We start from the raw sequence: 17,137 nt of genomic DNA, 5'->3' as shown, positions 1-17,137 counted from the left end.
TGCTTGAACGTTGGTGGGAAAAGACACACATACAGGTTTTTCTTTAAAAAAAAAAAAAAAACACAAAAAACACAAGTTTGGATAAGTGCCTTAATCTTTGACTTTCTGTTGAAAGTGGTTCAAACTTTTAACCCTTTTGAAATTAGATACATCGTGCTGTAATTTCACTAACCTAATAGAGAAGACAAGGAATGGATTATTTTATAATGCATCATTGGGCAATAGGAACTGAAATCCCATTGATGCTACAAAATCCAATATACATTGCTGTTTGCTTCTGATTATTAATTTGACATTAACCACTATTTCCTGAGCAGCTTTTATTTATGCAGCATTGTGCTCGTTGAGAATGTTTTTGTCATTAGGGCCTTAATAATCCAGATCATTTATGCTTCACCATAAATGGCTCTGTACAATATTGATTATAGTTTCAAATAACTTAAGATTTCTTTGTAGTGCAAACACAGCTGTTCCTGCATTTATGTATGGCATTTTTGTCGTCTCTGGTTACCTAATTTCTGCAGTGCTAGGGACTGGACCCAGTCAGGCTCTTACACAGGGCAAGGCTCAAATTCTGCCCTAAACCCAACCTTCTTTTTTTTTTTGGTTTGTTTTTTATTCTTTGTTTTGTTTTTTCGGCCACACTAGTGATGCTCAGGGGTTACTCCTGGCTATGTGCTCAGAAATCACTCCTGGCTTGGGGAACCATATGGGACACCAGGGGATCAAACCCCGGTCTGTCCTAGGGTAGCACGGGCAAGGCAAACAGATGGCTTACCACCTGTGCCACCACTCCAGCCCCTCCAACCCTATTTCTTCACTGTGCTTGTAACTGATAGAAGCCATTTGTTAACATTTTCTGTTGTTTCGAAAACACCAAAGCTTGAAAATGTCAAGTTTGGGGCCAGAGAGAAGTACAGTGGGGAGGGCATTTGCCTTGCATGTGGCTACTCAGGTTTGATATTCAGCATCCCATAGGCCCCCCAAGCCTATCAGGAATGATTCCTGAATGATTCCTTACTCCTGAGCCAGGAGTAGCCCTGAGTATTGCTGGGGTGGCACAGAAAAAATAAACTTCGTTTTCAAAACAGTGGGTACTACTGTTATTTAAAAGTTGAGCGAGTGTCTTAAGGAAATTGTCTTAAGTAGTTGAAATTTTGTCTTAAGGAAATTTAAAATTAGTCAGCATATAGAGTCTGATTAGAAGGAATTGAAAGACAGTTGCTTGAATGTAAAATTTAAAAATTTTTTTTCAGGGGCTGGAGCAATAGTACAGTAGGTAGGGCACTTGCTTTGCATGTGCTCAATCTGGGTTTGATCAGCAGCATCCCATGGCCTCTTGAGCACTCCAGGCAGGCTTCCTGAGCAAGGCTAGGAGCAGCCCCTGAGCATCATCGGTTGTGGCTAAACAATTAAAAAAGATAAAAAGTGATAGCACCGCAGTAGAGCATTTGCCTTGTAAATTACTGACCCAGACATTCCCGAGCTGGGAATGGCATCCCATGTGGTCCCCTGAGCCTGCCAGGAGTGATTTCTGAGCACAGAGCCAGGAGTAAAAACCTGAGTGCCACCAAGTGCGGCCCAAAAACAAAAACAAAAAAATTTATTTCCAGTTTTGGGTCACACCCAAGATGTTCAAGAGTTACTCTGCTCTCAGGAATTACTCCTGGCATACTCGGGACTATATAGGATGCTGGGCATGGAACCAGGGTTGGCTATATGTAAGGCAAGTGCCCTCCCCACTGTTAGAAAGTGGTATGCCCCTCTTAGGACAGACTAGTCCAGAGATGGCAAACAAGTTCAACACAAAGCCTAAATTTTTAACTGTGAGAGTCAGAGACCCACACCACGCAGTGACCTGCCCAAACAGACAAACACTCACACAAAAGCATCTAATTTTTTTTATTTTTAATTATGAGAACAAAGATGCAAAGAAAGAGGACAAGGTAAAGTTACAGTGGAAGGACAATCATCCATAACATAATTCTCAGAAGTCCCCTTGCTGATATCTTTTTTTTTTTTTTTTTTTTTTTTTGGTTTTTGGGCCACACCCGGTGACGCTCAGGGGTTACTCCTGGCTATGCGCTCAGAAGTCGCTCCTGGCTTGGGGGACCATATGGGACGCCGGGGGATCGAACCGCGGTCCGTCTCCTAGGCTAGCGCAGGTAAGGCAGGCACCTTACCTCGAGCACCACCGCCCGGCCCCCCCTTGCTGATATCTTAACTTTGAACTTTCAGCCAAAGAACATTAAGATAAATAAAACAGAATCCATGTACAATTACTTTGTCCCTCAAGTCCTCAGATTGTAACATATTATAATATTTCTTAACAGCACACAAGGCAATCTAAAGCCATAAAACTTACGTAACTCCTTAAACATTAGAGGCATAGTATTTTTTACATTTCCATGTACATGCATATTAGCTTAAGTTAACCTCAAATTTTAAGTGGTTTTTTTTTAAGGATTAGAGTCAAAGGAGCACAGTAAAAACGGTGTTAGAGTGGCAATTGTTGTTTGCATAGGCCCACCAAAATATGAGGGGGATGGAAAGGAATAACCTTGGCCTAAATACAAAGAGACCCGACCCCTGAAGTTTCCTGGCATAAGACCAACTCTAGGCTCCAGGCAAACTAGTTTGTCCAATCCAAGACATTGTCTGTAGTGCCAACACACTTTTATTTTTCACAGTCTCTGTTGTTGGTATGTTTCTGTATTAAAGATCCTGGAATCTGCATATCCTACATTGAAGTCAGGATATGGAGTGTCCTCTCGTTTCACCTCACCATTAAAGGGCAATGCAGAGAGCCCTGTCCTGTAAGCAGGTCGTTGTTGTTAAGTGTTCTCAGTGTTAAGGGAAGTCTCTTTTGAGCAGGTCGATGTCTGAGCAGTGGTAGGGTCTTCCGTGGTAGAGGATTGCTTCGAGGTGATGTTATAGACAAACCTGGATGTTTCATAGATGGCTTCCCTGGTTCAGGGGTGAATGGAAAATGCCCTTTCTTCTGAGGCCTGTGCCAGGTGTTTAGGGTGTAAGGTCCGTTTGCACTACAAGATTTGTGTGTTCCAATCTCTATTAGATAGGATCTTATTTGTATGTATAGTATTTTCCCATTTTAATGTGCCTATGCAAAAAAGGAGCAATGCCACGTGGCATTATTGGCGCATATGGGGGCCATAAGAACAAGTCCAACAATCCCCATGACATGGTTCAATCAAAAGCATTAAACTGGGGACTCTTTCAACAAAATTCCTTGTTGAACAGCTCATAAAGAGAAGATAAAAAGTGGTTAGAATCGTCACTGTATAAGAGAATATTTAGTAAGACTTATAGCTGTCAGAGAAAAAACACAAAATATTCGAAAGAAATAGATGTCCATTTTATGTCTTTTGAAACAGTTTGGGGTTGTCACACACAATGCACGGCTTTGGTCTGTGATTAGGATTGTGCAGTACTAAAAAGAGTAATGTGGGTTAGTGATGTTTGGGGGTGGTGAGAGAGTTAAGGAGTAAAAACGAGCTTTGTAGGGGTGTGGGAAAGGGCAGAATACAAAATGGACATTCTGGATACGCAAAACAAACATAAAGATAAGGGATACTCTTAATACATGCAGTGCTAGCGCCCCCACGCGGTTTTCCATATGTGGACTAGTCAGAAATTGCCAGTGACAAACAGCGCAACCAAGCAAATCTCAGCACACCCCAAGTTAAGATCCACCATTTCTGGCCTCCTGGGCTGCCACCCCAGAAGGCCTGGAGGCCGGGGGCAGAAGAGGGGAAGGCTGGGGGGCCTATCAAGGTTTTCGGCACACCCAAGTTAGGGAGAAGGCCTTCCACATGGGGTCTCCCCAAACCCCATGCGGCTAGAGCTAGCCTCCAGCTCAAGAGAGGATGGATAGAGAGCCGGAAGCCAGGATCTGCCCGCCCCACACCCTGTGCCCTTCCCACCCTAGATCTGGGGGAAGGGCGGGGAAAGCTTGGGACTCCATCCAGGAGGGACCCCCGACACCCACCTTGTCTGGCCGCCTGGGCTGCCACCCCAGAAGGCCTGGAGGCCGGGGGCAGAAGAGGAGAAGGCTGGGGACCTATCAAGGCTCCCAGCGCACCCAAGTTAGGGAGAAGGCCTTCCACATGGGGTCTCCCCAAACCCCATGCAGCTAGAGCTAGCCTGCAGCTCAAGAGAGGATGGATAGAGAGAAAAGCATCTAATTTTAACAAAAATATATTAAACACATACTGCATTTTGCCATTTTGAGTGAGGGTAAAAATCCTGTTTGCCACCCCTAGACTAGTCTGCTCACCTGTGAGAACCTAGAAAGTTGCTAGTTAGTAATGATCATTCTGCCCCGTAGGGGCAAGGGTTTTGCCACAGAAAGAGTGAGAGTCAGACAGACTCAAATCAGATGAATTTTGCCCTTTAATTCTGTCAGCTCAAGAAAGGGACTTAGCCAAAGTATGGCTGGTAAGGTTGAGAGAGTGGTTGTTCTCTTGTGAGTTTATTGCTAGGATTGAATCCCATGTACACATGCCAACCAGTGACTGGTGCCTGTGCTCCTTTCCATGACCCGTGTTTGATATGTGAATCAAAATCACTTGTGAAACTCCGAGAAGAGCTTTGAGTAGAGTAGGGAGGAATGAAAAATACTGTATTTTCCGGCATATTAGACGGCTTTTTAAACCCATGAAAAGCTTCTTAAAAGTCAGGGGTCGTCTTATACTCCAGTATATAGCATGCTGAAACTTACTCCAGCTACAGGGACAAGTGATCCACCCCCTCTCTTACCACCCGCATCCCTCTGTTCAGCTTTTATGGGACACAGAAGAGGCACTCTGTCTCCCTCTAGCTGTCCTTTTTTTTTTTTTTTTTTTTTGGTTTTTGGGCCACACCCGTTTGACGCTCAGGGGTTACTCCTGGCTATGTGCTCAGAAATCGCCCCTGGCTTGGGGGGACCATATGGGACGCCGGGGGATCGAACCGCCGTTCCTTGGCTAGCGCTTGTAAGGCAGACACCTTACCTCTAGCGCCACCTTCCCGGCCCTCTAGCTGTCCTTTTAATCACTGTACCCCAGCCAGCTGCTTTTGGAGGAGCTCTTTCCATGTTCTCAACATAGATCACTGTTTCATGTTTGTATGTTTGATGACAAATAGCCTTATGTTTATAAGTGGCAGTTTTCCAGCTAAGTACATGCGTGACATAAGCATCTGAATTAAAATTTCCATATTGAAATTAAATCTTACGTTTTTTAACTTTCATTTGGTGTGCGTTAAGAGAGGTAGTCTTGGGGCCGGAGAGATAGCATGGAGGTAAGGTGTTTGCCTTTCATGCAGAAGGTCCGTGGTTCAAATCCCGGCGTCCCATATGGTCCCCCGTGCCTGCCAGGAGCGATTTCTGAGCATAGAGCCAGGAGTAACCCCTGAGCACTGCCGGGTGTGACCCAAAAACCAAAAAAAAAAAAAAAAAAAAAAAAAAAAAGAGAGGTAGTCTTATATGGCAAATATAGCCCCAAACCTATATTTTATTTTGTTTTGTTTTTTGTTTGGGTTTTTTTTTGTTTGTTTTGTTTTGTTTTTGGGTCACACCTGCGCTCCTGACTCTACGCTCAGAAATCACTCCTAGCAGGCTCGGGGGACTATATGGGATGCTGGGATTTGAACCACCATCCTTCTGCTTGCAAGGCAAACGTCCTACCCCATGCTATCTCTCTGGCCCAAAGCAGTTTCACCTGAACAGGGACTTGAACCCTGGACCCTCAGATTAAAAGTCTGATGCTCTACTGACTGAGCTATCCAGGCCAAAACATATATTTTAACAGGAAAAGTAGGTGCTTGTCTTATACATCGGAAAATACGGTAATTGGACAGTGGATGTCTGGGAAAAAAGGAGCAGTTGGTTCTTGGGAAATAAATTATCAGGATGTTGAGAGGCATAGAAAAATCTAAATTCTAGGCTTAATAATCCTCAGTGGGCTACAGATACCATTCATGGCTGCAAGAGCACATTTTGTGTGGTTCAGTGGCTACCAGGAGACGTTAATTATTTGCACATATGTGTTTGCATGTGTGTAGCTGCCTATGTTCATCTGTGAATGCTTAGTTTCTAGCACACCTCTAACATAATGTGGCATTTTGTTAATGTTTGACTGAAGTAAAAGTGACAGATCTAATCAAGAAGGTAGTTCAGTCATTATGTTGTCTTTGAGATCATTATTAAGTTGTATTTGTATTCAATTTACAATTTGTATAGCTTCTTGTTGGCTGGATCCTCTGTCACAAAATGATTTCGTCAGTGATTATTAAAGATTGATTCAGCCTTTCCCCTTCCACTAGTAAGATAACTCAATAACATTATTCTGGTGTACATCAAATTACATTTCTTCTTTCTCATATAGACACACAGTTTTATTTAATAGAATGAAATGATTGGAACCACAGTCACTCACAAAGAATTATAAAGATCCTATAACTTGTTCACAAAGCTTCTAATATTCTACTTCTACAATAAGAAGTTTGTTTTTAGATGAACTGAAAAAAAACTCAGTTTGAAACACAAGTGAAAACTATAACCATTTGATAATGGGAACAAGGTTAGATTTTTTTGTTTCGTTTTGTTTTGGGGCCACACCGGTGACGCTCAGGAATTACTCCTGGCTATGCACTCAGAAATCGCCCCTGACTTGGGGGATCATATGGGACTCTGAATGATCAAACTATGGTTCATCCTAGGTTAGTGTGCGCAAGGCAAATGCCCTACTGCCTGCGCCACCACTCAGGCCCCAAGGTTAGTTTTCTTTTCTTTTTTGGTTTTGGTTTTTGGGTCACACCCAGTGGCGCTCTGCATTCAGAAATCACTCCTGGCAGGCACGGAAGACCATATAGGATCCTGGGATTTGAACCACCATTCATCCTGAACCGTTATTTCATATACAGTGAAAATTATATGTGCATAGCCTTGAAATTCTGTTTTCTATACAACTGAAAGATTCTTTTTTTTGGGGGGGGGGGCTTTTTGGGGCACACCCAGTGATGCTCAGGGTTTATTCCTGGTTATGCACTCAGAAATTGCTCCTGGCTTGGGGGACCATTTGGGACGCCGGGAGATCAAAGCATAGTCGGTCCTAGGCTAGTGCGGGCAAGGCAAACGCCTTACCACTTGTGCCACTGCTCCAGCCCTTGAAAGATATTTTTAATGTCCTACCTTAGTTTTATGGAGCTATGTTTTTCATTTTTGAAATTGAGTTGAAGTTAGATAATTATTGTTCAAAGGTACCTGGGATAAAGTTTTGTTTTTTTGTTTGTTTAAGGCAAATGCCCTACCACTGTGTTATCTCTCTGGCCCCTGGGGTAAAACTTTATTGAATCCAGTTTCCTCATTTATCCCTAGGACCTGTTGACAGCATTACTGTAAGACGCTGTGTTTTTTCTGTGGAAATGAGAAAGATCCTAACTCCAGCCCATTGAGCTTTCCACTTTGTGACTGTCTTCTAGTCTTCTGTAAAGTGAAATGAATTTGTGTGTTTTGCCTTCCTTGAGAAGATGTGGGCATCACCCAAGGACCTATTACGTTAACTCAAACTAGAAGCATCTTTCAGAAACCCTTTCTAGGGCCGGGAGAGATAGCACAGTGGCGTTTGCCTTGCAAGCAGCCGATCTAGGACCAAAGGTGGTTGGTTTGAATCCCGGTGTCCCATATGGTCCCCCATGCCAGCCAGGAGCTATTTCTGAGCAGACAGCCAGGAGTAACCCCCTGAGCACCGCCGGGTGTGGCCCCCCAAAAAAACAAACAAACAAACAGAAACCCTTTCTAGTCTCATAATTAGTAGTTCCATTCATTTAGGCAACAGGAAGAGCGTCAGGATTTACTAGGTAGCTAACTCATTCAGGACTCAGCTTACCTAGGGAGGAGAGGGCTTGGAAAACAGGGTCCAAACATCTTTCTTCTTGGGGTTGCTGCGGGACCATATTCACTGATTCTCAGTGCCTGTTCTTGGCTCTGTGCTCAGGACTCACACTTGACAGTGTTTGGAACTATAGGTGTGCCAGGGATCACATGCAAGGCGAGCATGGATCTTCTGTACAATGTGTTTTGGAAAGATTTTTTTCTCTTCACTGTCTTTTCATCCTGGGAGACATTCTGGATACTGTCAGCATGTAATTCTCTTAGCTTCTCTTCTTAACACTTCTCCTGATGTTATTTTACTATAGGCTTCACATTTTAGAACTCCTTATTTTTGGTTCCGATTCAGTAGACACCAGTGCTGGCAAATATTTCTTGTAAGAATCACACTTCTGTGATAGCAGGTGGGTCAGAGAGAGAAGCTCTGGGGAGAATAACAATCACTTGATTGTGATTCAGGACCTCATGAAAGTGGGCTGCCAGAGTTACCCAAGAGAGAATTAAATATAATTGCTCGCCCAAAGTGATAATATCTTCCTAACAAATCCCCAAATACCAATGAAGCAATGATTTCAGAGCTGAGCTCTCAGATGGGAGAAGAGAAAGATCAAATACGGGTAATAATTAGAGAACCAAAGCCTAGCATGTGCAGATCAGAGGCATTCAAGACATTGTTTGAAGAAATCTAGGAGCTGAAACATGACTTGACACTGTATTTCTTTTAAATATTTGTTCTTTCAAGAGTCTTTTTTTGAAGACTTGATCTTAACTATTCTCGCTGGAGAAATAACTTGTCATCTCAGGCTCATCTATCAGATATTCTCTTCCCATGTCTTTCACTGACAATCAGAGTGATGCCGTGTTGCCCAAATTGAAGATCATAAGTAAAGTACCCGCCACTCAAAAGCACCTGCTATGCTATAAGACTTGCAAATATAAGATACAGTTGCTTGTCTGTATACATTGATAGTATTTTGAGATGATAAGAACATGAATTCTTTTAAGTTGGTAAAAAAATTTGTGTTCTTTTAATCCTCATTAGAGCACATACAGGATTTTTTTTAAGTGGGACCAAGATACTGACTATTGATCAAAATCACTCGCTAAATTTTGTGTGTCTGTAGAACGAAATCCATAGATACGTCAAAATTCCAGATAACCCTGGATAATATACATAAATGGGTAGTTAGACTTTAAATCAATCAGTCAGATAAATATTTGACCCAGTTAAAATACAACTAATTATATTTGATGAGGAACTTTTTTTTTTTTTTTTTTTTTGGTTTTTGGGTCACACCCAGCAACACTCTGGGGTTACTCCTGGCTCTACGTTCAGAAATCGCTCCTGGATGGGGCTGGAGAGATAGCATGGATGTAGGGTGTTTGCCTTGCATGCAGAAGGATGGTGTTTCAAATCCCGGCATCCCATATTGTCCCCCCAGCCTGCCAGGAATGATTTCTGAGTGGAGAGCCAGGAGGAACCCCTGAGTGCTACTGGGTGTGACCCAAAAAACAAAAAACAAAAAAATTGCTCCTGGCAGGCTCAGGGGACCATATGGAGTGCCAGGATTCAAACCACTGTCCTTCTGCATGCAAGGCAAATGCCTTACCTCCATGCTCTCTCTGGCCTCAATGAGGAACATTTTTTTCTTTAAGAAATAGTTGAAACCTAAAACCTATTTCATCCAAGCTTGGCTTATCATTAAAATCACTTATGAGGGGCCGGAGAGATAGCATGGAGATAAAGTGTTTGTCTTTCATGCAGGAGGTCATCAGTTAGAATCCCCGCGTCCCATATGGTCCCCCGTGCCTGCCAGGTGCAATTTCTGAGCCTGGAGCCAGGAATAACCCCTGAGCACTGCCGGGTGTGACCCAAAAAACACACACACAAAAAAATCACTTATGAGAACTGGAGCTGTAGTACAGCGGGGAGGCTGTGTAACTTGCATGCAGTAGGTCAACTTGGGTTCGATTCCTTTTTTTTGGGGGGGGGGGGGTTGGGTCACACCCTGCAGCGCTCAGGGGTTATTCCTGGCTCTATGCTCAGAAATCACTCTTGGCAGGCTCGGGGATGCTGAGATTCGAACCACCGACCTTCTGCATGCAAGGCAAACGCCTTACCTCCATGCTATCTCTCCAGCCACTTGGGTTCGATTCTTTTTTTATTTTGGGTCACACCCGGCAGTGCTCAGGAGTAATTCCCGGGTCTACGCTCAGAAATTGCTCCTGGCAGGCTCGAGGGACCATATTGGATGCCAGGATTTGAACCAATTACCTGCATGCAAGGCAAATTCACTACCTCCATGCTATCTCTCCAGCCTCAAATGGAACCACAAATCAATATTCTTTTTTTTTTTTTTTTTTTTTTTTGGTGTTTGGGTCACACCCAGCAGTGCTGAGGGGTTACTTCTGACTATCTATGCTCAGAAATTGTTCCTGGCAGGCTCAGGGGACCATATGGGATGCCAGGATTCGAACCACAGACATTCTGCATGAAAGGCAAACGCCTTACCTCCATGCTATCTCTCCAGCCCCTTGGGTTCGATTCTTGACATTCCGTATAGTACCCCCAATCTTCACCAGGAAGGATCGCTGAGCTCAGAGTCGGGAGCAATCCCTGAGCATCCCTGGGTGTGGCCATAAAACAAAATCACTTGTGAGACTTCATTTTAAATGTGAGTTTTCTGAGGGTCAGAGTAATAGGATAGTCAACTGAGCAGATGCTTTGAATAATTCTGTTTGGGAACTATACCCAGCAGTGCTTAGGAATCATTCCTGGCGGGCCTTGTGTGTGACCTGATACCAGGGATCAAACCCAGGTCTGCCTGGTCTGTTGTGCACAGGGCAGGGACCCTCCCTACCATACCATCTCTCTGGCTCCTTAGTTTGATTCTTTTTTGGGGGGGTGGGCCACACCCAACAGCGCTCGGGTTACTCCTGGCTCTGCACTCAGAAATCACTCTAGGCAGACTCCAGGTGTAGCAGGTCAGCCCCTGAAGAGGTTGACTGATGGTGGGATGGAGAATGAGGCCCTTTTCTTCCAGCTCGGAGCACGCGTCTGCCACCCTGTCTAGCCCACGGTTCTGAGGTGAAACGGCGGGTAAACAGCTCGCAGACAATCAGGCTTGTGGAAATATTTGCTTTATTCGGGTGGACAAAACTGAAGTCCAAAGACTCAGATTCAGTTCCAGCCAGCCAAAAAGCCCCGGCCTTCCACAGACCCTTGTTTTTATACTCCAGAGTCAGGTACCACCCAATGGTGGGATCAGATACCAACCAATGGTGGAAGCAGAATCAGGTCCTACCCTAGGGTGGGGGCAGAATGCCAGGTCACACCCTAGGGTAGGGCACAATCACCTAATCAGTTTAGGGTGAGCAACATAGTAATCCCCCAAAATATTTACATACACAACATCCGGGGAACATATGGGATGCCAAGCACTGAACCTGGATTGGCTGCCTGCAAGGCAAACACCGACCCTTTGTACTCCAGCCCCTCCTGATTTGATTCTTAAGCAGCACTTGAGCACCCACCAGCAGCTGTGGGAGCTTGGAGTATCCCCTGAAAACCACCTGGTGTAGCTTTCCCCCCTCCAAAGAAGCTAAAGATATGTTCTCCTCCCTCACTTTTCCCACTGTCGGTATCCTCTGTCACCACTGGGTCTACTGGAACATGTAGGACTGCTCAGCCTGAGTCAGTGTTTTCATCTCCAGCGGACACGGAGCCTCACGGAACAGCTCACCATGACAGGCGACAGAACTGAGAAAGGACACTAAGGGCTCGAGGCCTATTTGTGGTCAGTTGTAGTGAGTGAAGACTGAGAATGTCTTCTCTTGGGTCCCAGCTGATAAGTACCGGCCTGGAGCTGGGAGAAAGACATGCTTCTCCCCCAGCTGATTCATTCAGACAGATGGATACAGCCTGTACTCCCATGCAAGGGCCCAAGGGGATCCAGCATATTTAGCCCTTCGTTTCCTTTGCAGCCTTGGTTCAAGCTCCAGCCTTCACTGCTCTGTTTTCTGAATCTGGAGTTCATCGCTGCAGCTTCTCAGACACTGCATGTTCCCTCCCCCCAGCTATCCCCTGCCGGTCTTTCTCAATGCCTCTGTCCAACCCTATACCTCATCTGCCTGACTCTCTGACATTATTTATTTACCCTGCTGGAAATAACTCCAAAACTATTTCCTGCTGTTGGCAACAGTTCGGTTCTCGTGCAACTTGGTTTGGACTTCCTCCTGAGCTTCGATTGATCATAAACAAGATGATTATTTTTCACTCTCACTAGATTCACTGTTCACAATGGTGGCTCCAAAGATTGAACACTCTAGTTCCTTAAAATTATCAACAAGACACTTACTTGGCTTATCTCAGTGAGGATGATGGGTAGCACAGCTTTCATTTTATAGATCTTTGGGAAAATAACAAAAATTTCAAACTTTGCATTTGATTTTGGGCCACTCCTAGCTCTGCACTTAGGGATCACTCTTGGCAGACTTGGGAGACCATGTGGTGTGCCGGGATGGAACCTGGATCAGCCATGTGCCAGGCAAATGTCCCTCTGTGCTTCTCTCTGGTTTTTGGTTTTTTGGTTTTTGGGTCACACCCAGCAGTGCTCAGGGGTTACTCCTGACTTTGCACTCAGACATAGCTTCTGGCAGGGTGGGGGGACCATGTGGGATGCCAGGAATCGAACCACCGTCAGTCCTGGGTCGGCCATGTGCATAGCAAATGCCCTACCATTGTTCTGTGTCTCTAGTCCCTACTGTGCTTCTCACCTAATGTACTTTATCACCATTTAATTTTTTTGAATTAAATATCTTTTAACATCTTTTCTTTTTAAATAATTTAGGGGGAGTCACACCTGGCAGTGCTACTGGCTCTGTGCTCAGAAATCGCCCCTGGCAGGCACGGGGGACCACATGGGATGCCAGGATTCGAACCACCGTCCTTCTGCATGAATGGCAAATGCCTTACCTCCTTGCTATCTCTCGGGCCCCTTTTAACATCTTTTAACCTTTTATCATGATGATTTATATAACCACATTCATCATTCTGTAACACAGTTCTATGACATCAAGAAAACATTAAATTTTTCTTTTGATGTGGGTCAGAGAGATTATACAGGGGCTAAGGAGCTCCTTGCCTTGTATGCAGCTGACTGAGTTTGATCCCCAGCACCACATGATCCCCCAGATGTGAACCCCCCAAAAGAAACACATCCTTTTATTTATTTATTTATTTATTTATTTATTTATTTTTTGGTTTTTAGGTCACACCCGGCAGTGTTCAGGGGTTACTCCTGGCTCTATGCTCAGAAATCACTCCTGGCAGGCTTGGGGGACCATATGGGATGCCGGATTCGAACCACTGACCTTCTGCATGAAAGGCAAATGCCTTACCTCCATGCTATCTCTCCGACCTCAAGAAACACATCCTAAGGGGCTGGAATGATAGCATAGTAAGGAGGGCACTTGCCTTGTGCACACCCGACCCAGGTTTGATCCCTGTCATCTCATAATGGCCCCTCAATACCACCAGGAGTGATTCCTGGGTGCAAAGCCAGGAGTTACCCCTTAGCATTAACAGGTGTGGTCCCAAAAGAAATTTAAAAAAAAACTTAACTTGTGAACATATAAAGAACTATGCAAAAATAAGGCTTACTAGCTATAACTGTGCTGTTCAAATATATAATGTTCTCAACATAAAGTCAAAAGTGACTTTATAAGTTCATGGCATTGACCTTTGTATCAATAACTGCCTGTAGAAGTAGCAAAAACACCATGTTTTATTTGGTGATTGAAGAGAAGTTGGCTTTTGTAAAATATGTGCTTAAGGGTAAAAATACTCATCAGTCTCTCACTTTTTGGCATTTCATCTTGAACTGAAATGATCAGATTGTCTTCACAAATATTGACAAAAATTTCAGTGTCTGAAGGAAACGTTTCAAAGTGAAAAATAACCCAAGGCAATTCATTCTTTCTTAGCAGTGTTTCTGGCTTTGGGTGGTTGTCTCCCCCACCCCCATCTTTGACTCTAAGCTGCCACCTGATGGCAAAAAATGAGAATGACGTTTTTCTGTATTATCCGCGACCTCCTGCAGTGGGAGTGACTCCATGCACTCCAACAGGCCTTTGCAAAGTTCAGAGGCGCCATGGTACAGATTTTGAATATTTAGTAAATGGTGACTGTTGTGGGCTTCAGGAGGATTGGAATTATTTGACATTTGTTAGAACACAATTCTTTTTTTTTTTAATATCTTTATTTAAACACCGTGATTACAAACATTGTAATTGGGTTTCAGTCATAAAAAGAACACCCCCTTCACCAGTGCAACATTTTCACCAGCAATGCCCCCCATCTTCCTCCTCCCACACCTCCTGCCTGTATTTGAGACAGACATTCTACTCCTCTCATTCATTAACATTGTCATGGTAGTTAGTGTATTATTTCTCTAACTGCACTCCCTCTTTGAGGTGAACTTCATATCGTGAGCTGGACCTTCCAGCCCTCATGGGCATTATAATAATGTCTTCTGTTTTTCTTAAAACCCATAGATAAGTGAGACTATTCTCTCCTAAATTATTTCACTCAACATAATAGTTTCTATGGTCATCCATGTATAGGAAAATTTTATGACTTCATCTCTCCTGACGGCTGCATAATATTCTGTTGTGTGTATGTACCAGTTTCTTTAGCCATTCATCTGTTGAAGAGCATCATGGTTGTTTCCAGAGTCTGGCTATTGTAAATAGTGCTGCAATGAATATAGGTGTGAGGAAGGGATTTTTGTATTGCATTTTTGTGTTCCTAGGGTATATCCCTAGGAGTGTTATAGCTGGATAATATGGGAACTCAATTTCCATTTTTGGGGGGAATCTCCATATTGTTTTCCAGAAGGGCTGGACTAGACGGCTTTCCCATGAGCAGTGAATGAGAGTTCCTTTCTCCTGTATCCCCGCCAGCGCTGGTTGTTCTTGTTCTTTGTGATGTGTGGCCAGTCTCTGTGGTGTAAGATGGTACCTCATTGTTGTTTTGATTTGCATCTCCCTGATAATTAGTGATGTGGAACAGTTTTTCATGTGCCTTTTGGCCATTTATATTTCTTCTTTGAGAAGACCACAATTCTTTTTCTTTTTTTGTTTTTTTTTTGTTTTTTTTGTTTTTGGTTTTTGGGTCACACCCGGCGGTGCTCAGGGGTTACTCCTGGCTGTCTGCTCAGAAATAGCTCCTGGCAGGCACGGGGGACCATATGGGACACCGGGATTCGAACCAACCACCTTAGGTCCTGGATCGGCTGCTTGCAAGGCAAACGCCGCTGTGCTATCTCTCCAGGCCCAAGACCACAATTCTTGCTGGAGAAATTTAAATTTGCACGTGGCCAACCTGGCTTCCTTCCCTAGGAACCCATGTGATCCACCAAGTTCTGCTAGAAGTGATTGATCCCTGGACATTGCTGGGTATGACCCTTAAAATAGAATGAACAAAATCTTTGATTATGAAACTATGCAGAAGAGCCATTGTACAGCAGTGAGGAGGAGGGCGTTTACCTTGTACATGGCTGACTCAGGTTCAATCCCAGCCATCCCCTATGGTCCCTCAAGCACTGCTAGGAGTAATATCTGAGCATAAAGCCAGGAGTAAGTCCTACAAACCACCTGTGTGGCCCCAAACCAACATAAATAAACTTGATACTGAGTCCTTTTCTTTGTGGGAGAAAAGGGGGGGGGGGAGTTTCTTCTCCAGTATTGCTCAATCTAGCACTGCAGGCCTGTCATAGAACACCAGACTCAGGCAGGAACTGCATATCTTCCATCTATTTGTGCTGTGTCCAGGTCCCTAGAGAATTCCTTAGTTACATGTGCTTTAGGGAAGCCGTTGTTGAATCCTGGTAATGCTTCTTTCCCCCTTGTCCCTTTTCTCTACAGAACAAAAGCACTCCGACCATATGGTGTTCTTTTACCTGTGGATCGTCTTCTGCATCATCAGCTCTTGTTATACCCTCATCTGGGACCTGAAGATGGACTGGGGTCTTTTTGATAAGAATGCTGGAGAAAATACCTTCCTTCGGGAAGAAATTGTCTACCCCCAAAAAGTACGTACAAGGGCCCGGAGAAATAGCACAGCGGCGTTTGCCTTGCAAGCAGCCGATCCAGGACCTAAGGTGGTTGGTTCGAATCCCGGTGTCCCATATGGTCCCCCGTGCTTGCCAGGAGCTATTTCTGAGCAGACAGCCAGGAGTAACCCCTGAGCACCGCCGGGTGTGGCCAAAAAAAAAAAAAAAAAAAGTACGTACAAAGAGTGAAAGAGTGCATTGATTTCAAAGAAGGGGGAAAGGGGGAATCAATAAAAGAAACCTGAACACCACTGAGTGTGGCCCAAAAGCAAAAAAATATATATATAAATATAAATAAAACAATATTATAATAATAATTTTATTTTTAATAAAAGACCTCATTGAACCTAAAGCTAAACCCTGTGGTTGACAGACCCAGCCTTAGCCAATAATATAGTCAGAAGGATATAACTCCTCTGAGTGTTTTCCATATGCCAAGAAACAGTGAGGACTTGGTCTCCTTCCCCTCTGGAAAAGCCCTGGATTCTCAATTGATCTTCTCTCTCCTCACAGTCCTCTAAATGTCTTTAAATAAAATTATTCTATTTTACTTTAAAAACATAATAAGTAAAAGTTCAAGTTTGAGTTGTATGGACTGCCATGAGCTGCATTCTCAACAGATGGGGAATCATGGCAGTAAGTACAGCAGCTACTAAGTGCTTCCTGATGTCAGATTTTTGTGCCATTAACAGACCACATTCTTGTTAGAATCTGTTTCTTTTTTTTCTTTTTATATCTTTTTTATTTTGGTCATATCTGGTGGCACACAGGTTACTCCTGGCTCTTTGCTCAGAAATTGCTCCTGGCAGGCTCGGGGGACATTATAGGATGCCAGGAATCGAACCTAAGTCAGTCCCAGGTTGGCCGCATGCAAGGCAAACCACCCTACCTCTTTTCCATCTCTCCAGCCCCAGAATCTCAGATTCTTGATTTGGCTTTGACTTCAGTGTCTAGAATGTGCATAGGGATGGGCTCAGGAATTCAGCAGAACTTGATTTTAAATATTGCACCCAGAAAAACTAGAAATCAGTGACCTCTTTCTAAACCCAAGTGAAGGGAGTGCACAGTGTTTAGGGCACGCTGTTTATGCCACAGCCTGAGTGTGAACCCTGACCCCATGTGGCCCTGCAAC

At 44.0% G+C, this 17,137-nt stretch overlaps 1 protein-coding gene and 1 non-coding gene across 2 annotated transcripts in view; one reads left to right on the top strand and one right to left on the bottom strand.

Annotated features, from left to right (window-relative positions):
- Positions 1-17,137, top strand: part of XPR1 (xenotropic and polytropic retrovirus receptor 1) — a 169,049-nt gene that overhangs the window by 147,083 nt on the left and 4,829 nt on the right. Inside the window, exon 12 of the mRNA XM_049776466.1 lies at positions 15,818-15,984. Coding sequence (XP_049632423.1) covers positions 15,818-15,984 — 167 coding nt within the window. The remainder of the gene's footprint in view (positions 1-15,817; positions 15,985-17,137) is intronic.
- TRNAK-UUU (transfer RNA lysine (anticodon UUU)) lies at positions 5,718-5,790 on the bottom strand. The gene has a single exon. It is a non-coding gene; the product is annotated as a tRNA-Lys (tRNA).

This window comes from Suncus etruscus, chromosome 7 (genome assembly GCF_024139225.1).
Source record: "Suncus etruscus isolate mSunEtr1 chromosome 7, mSunEtr1.pri.cur, whole genome shotgun sequence".
NCBI lineage: Eukaryota > Metazoa > Chordata > Mammalia > Eulipotyphla > Soricidae > Suncus > Suncus etruscus.
The sequence above is the reverse complement of the archived record's forward strand: the minus strand, read 5'-3'. Positions and strand labels throughout refer to the sequence as shown.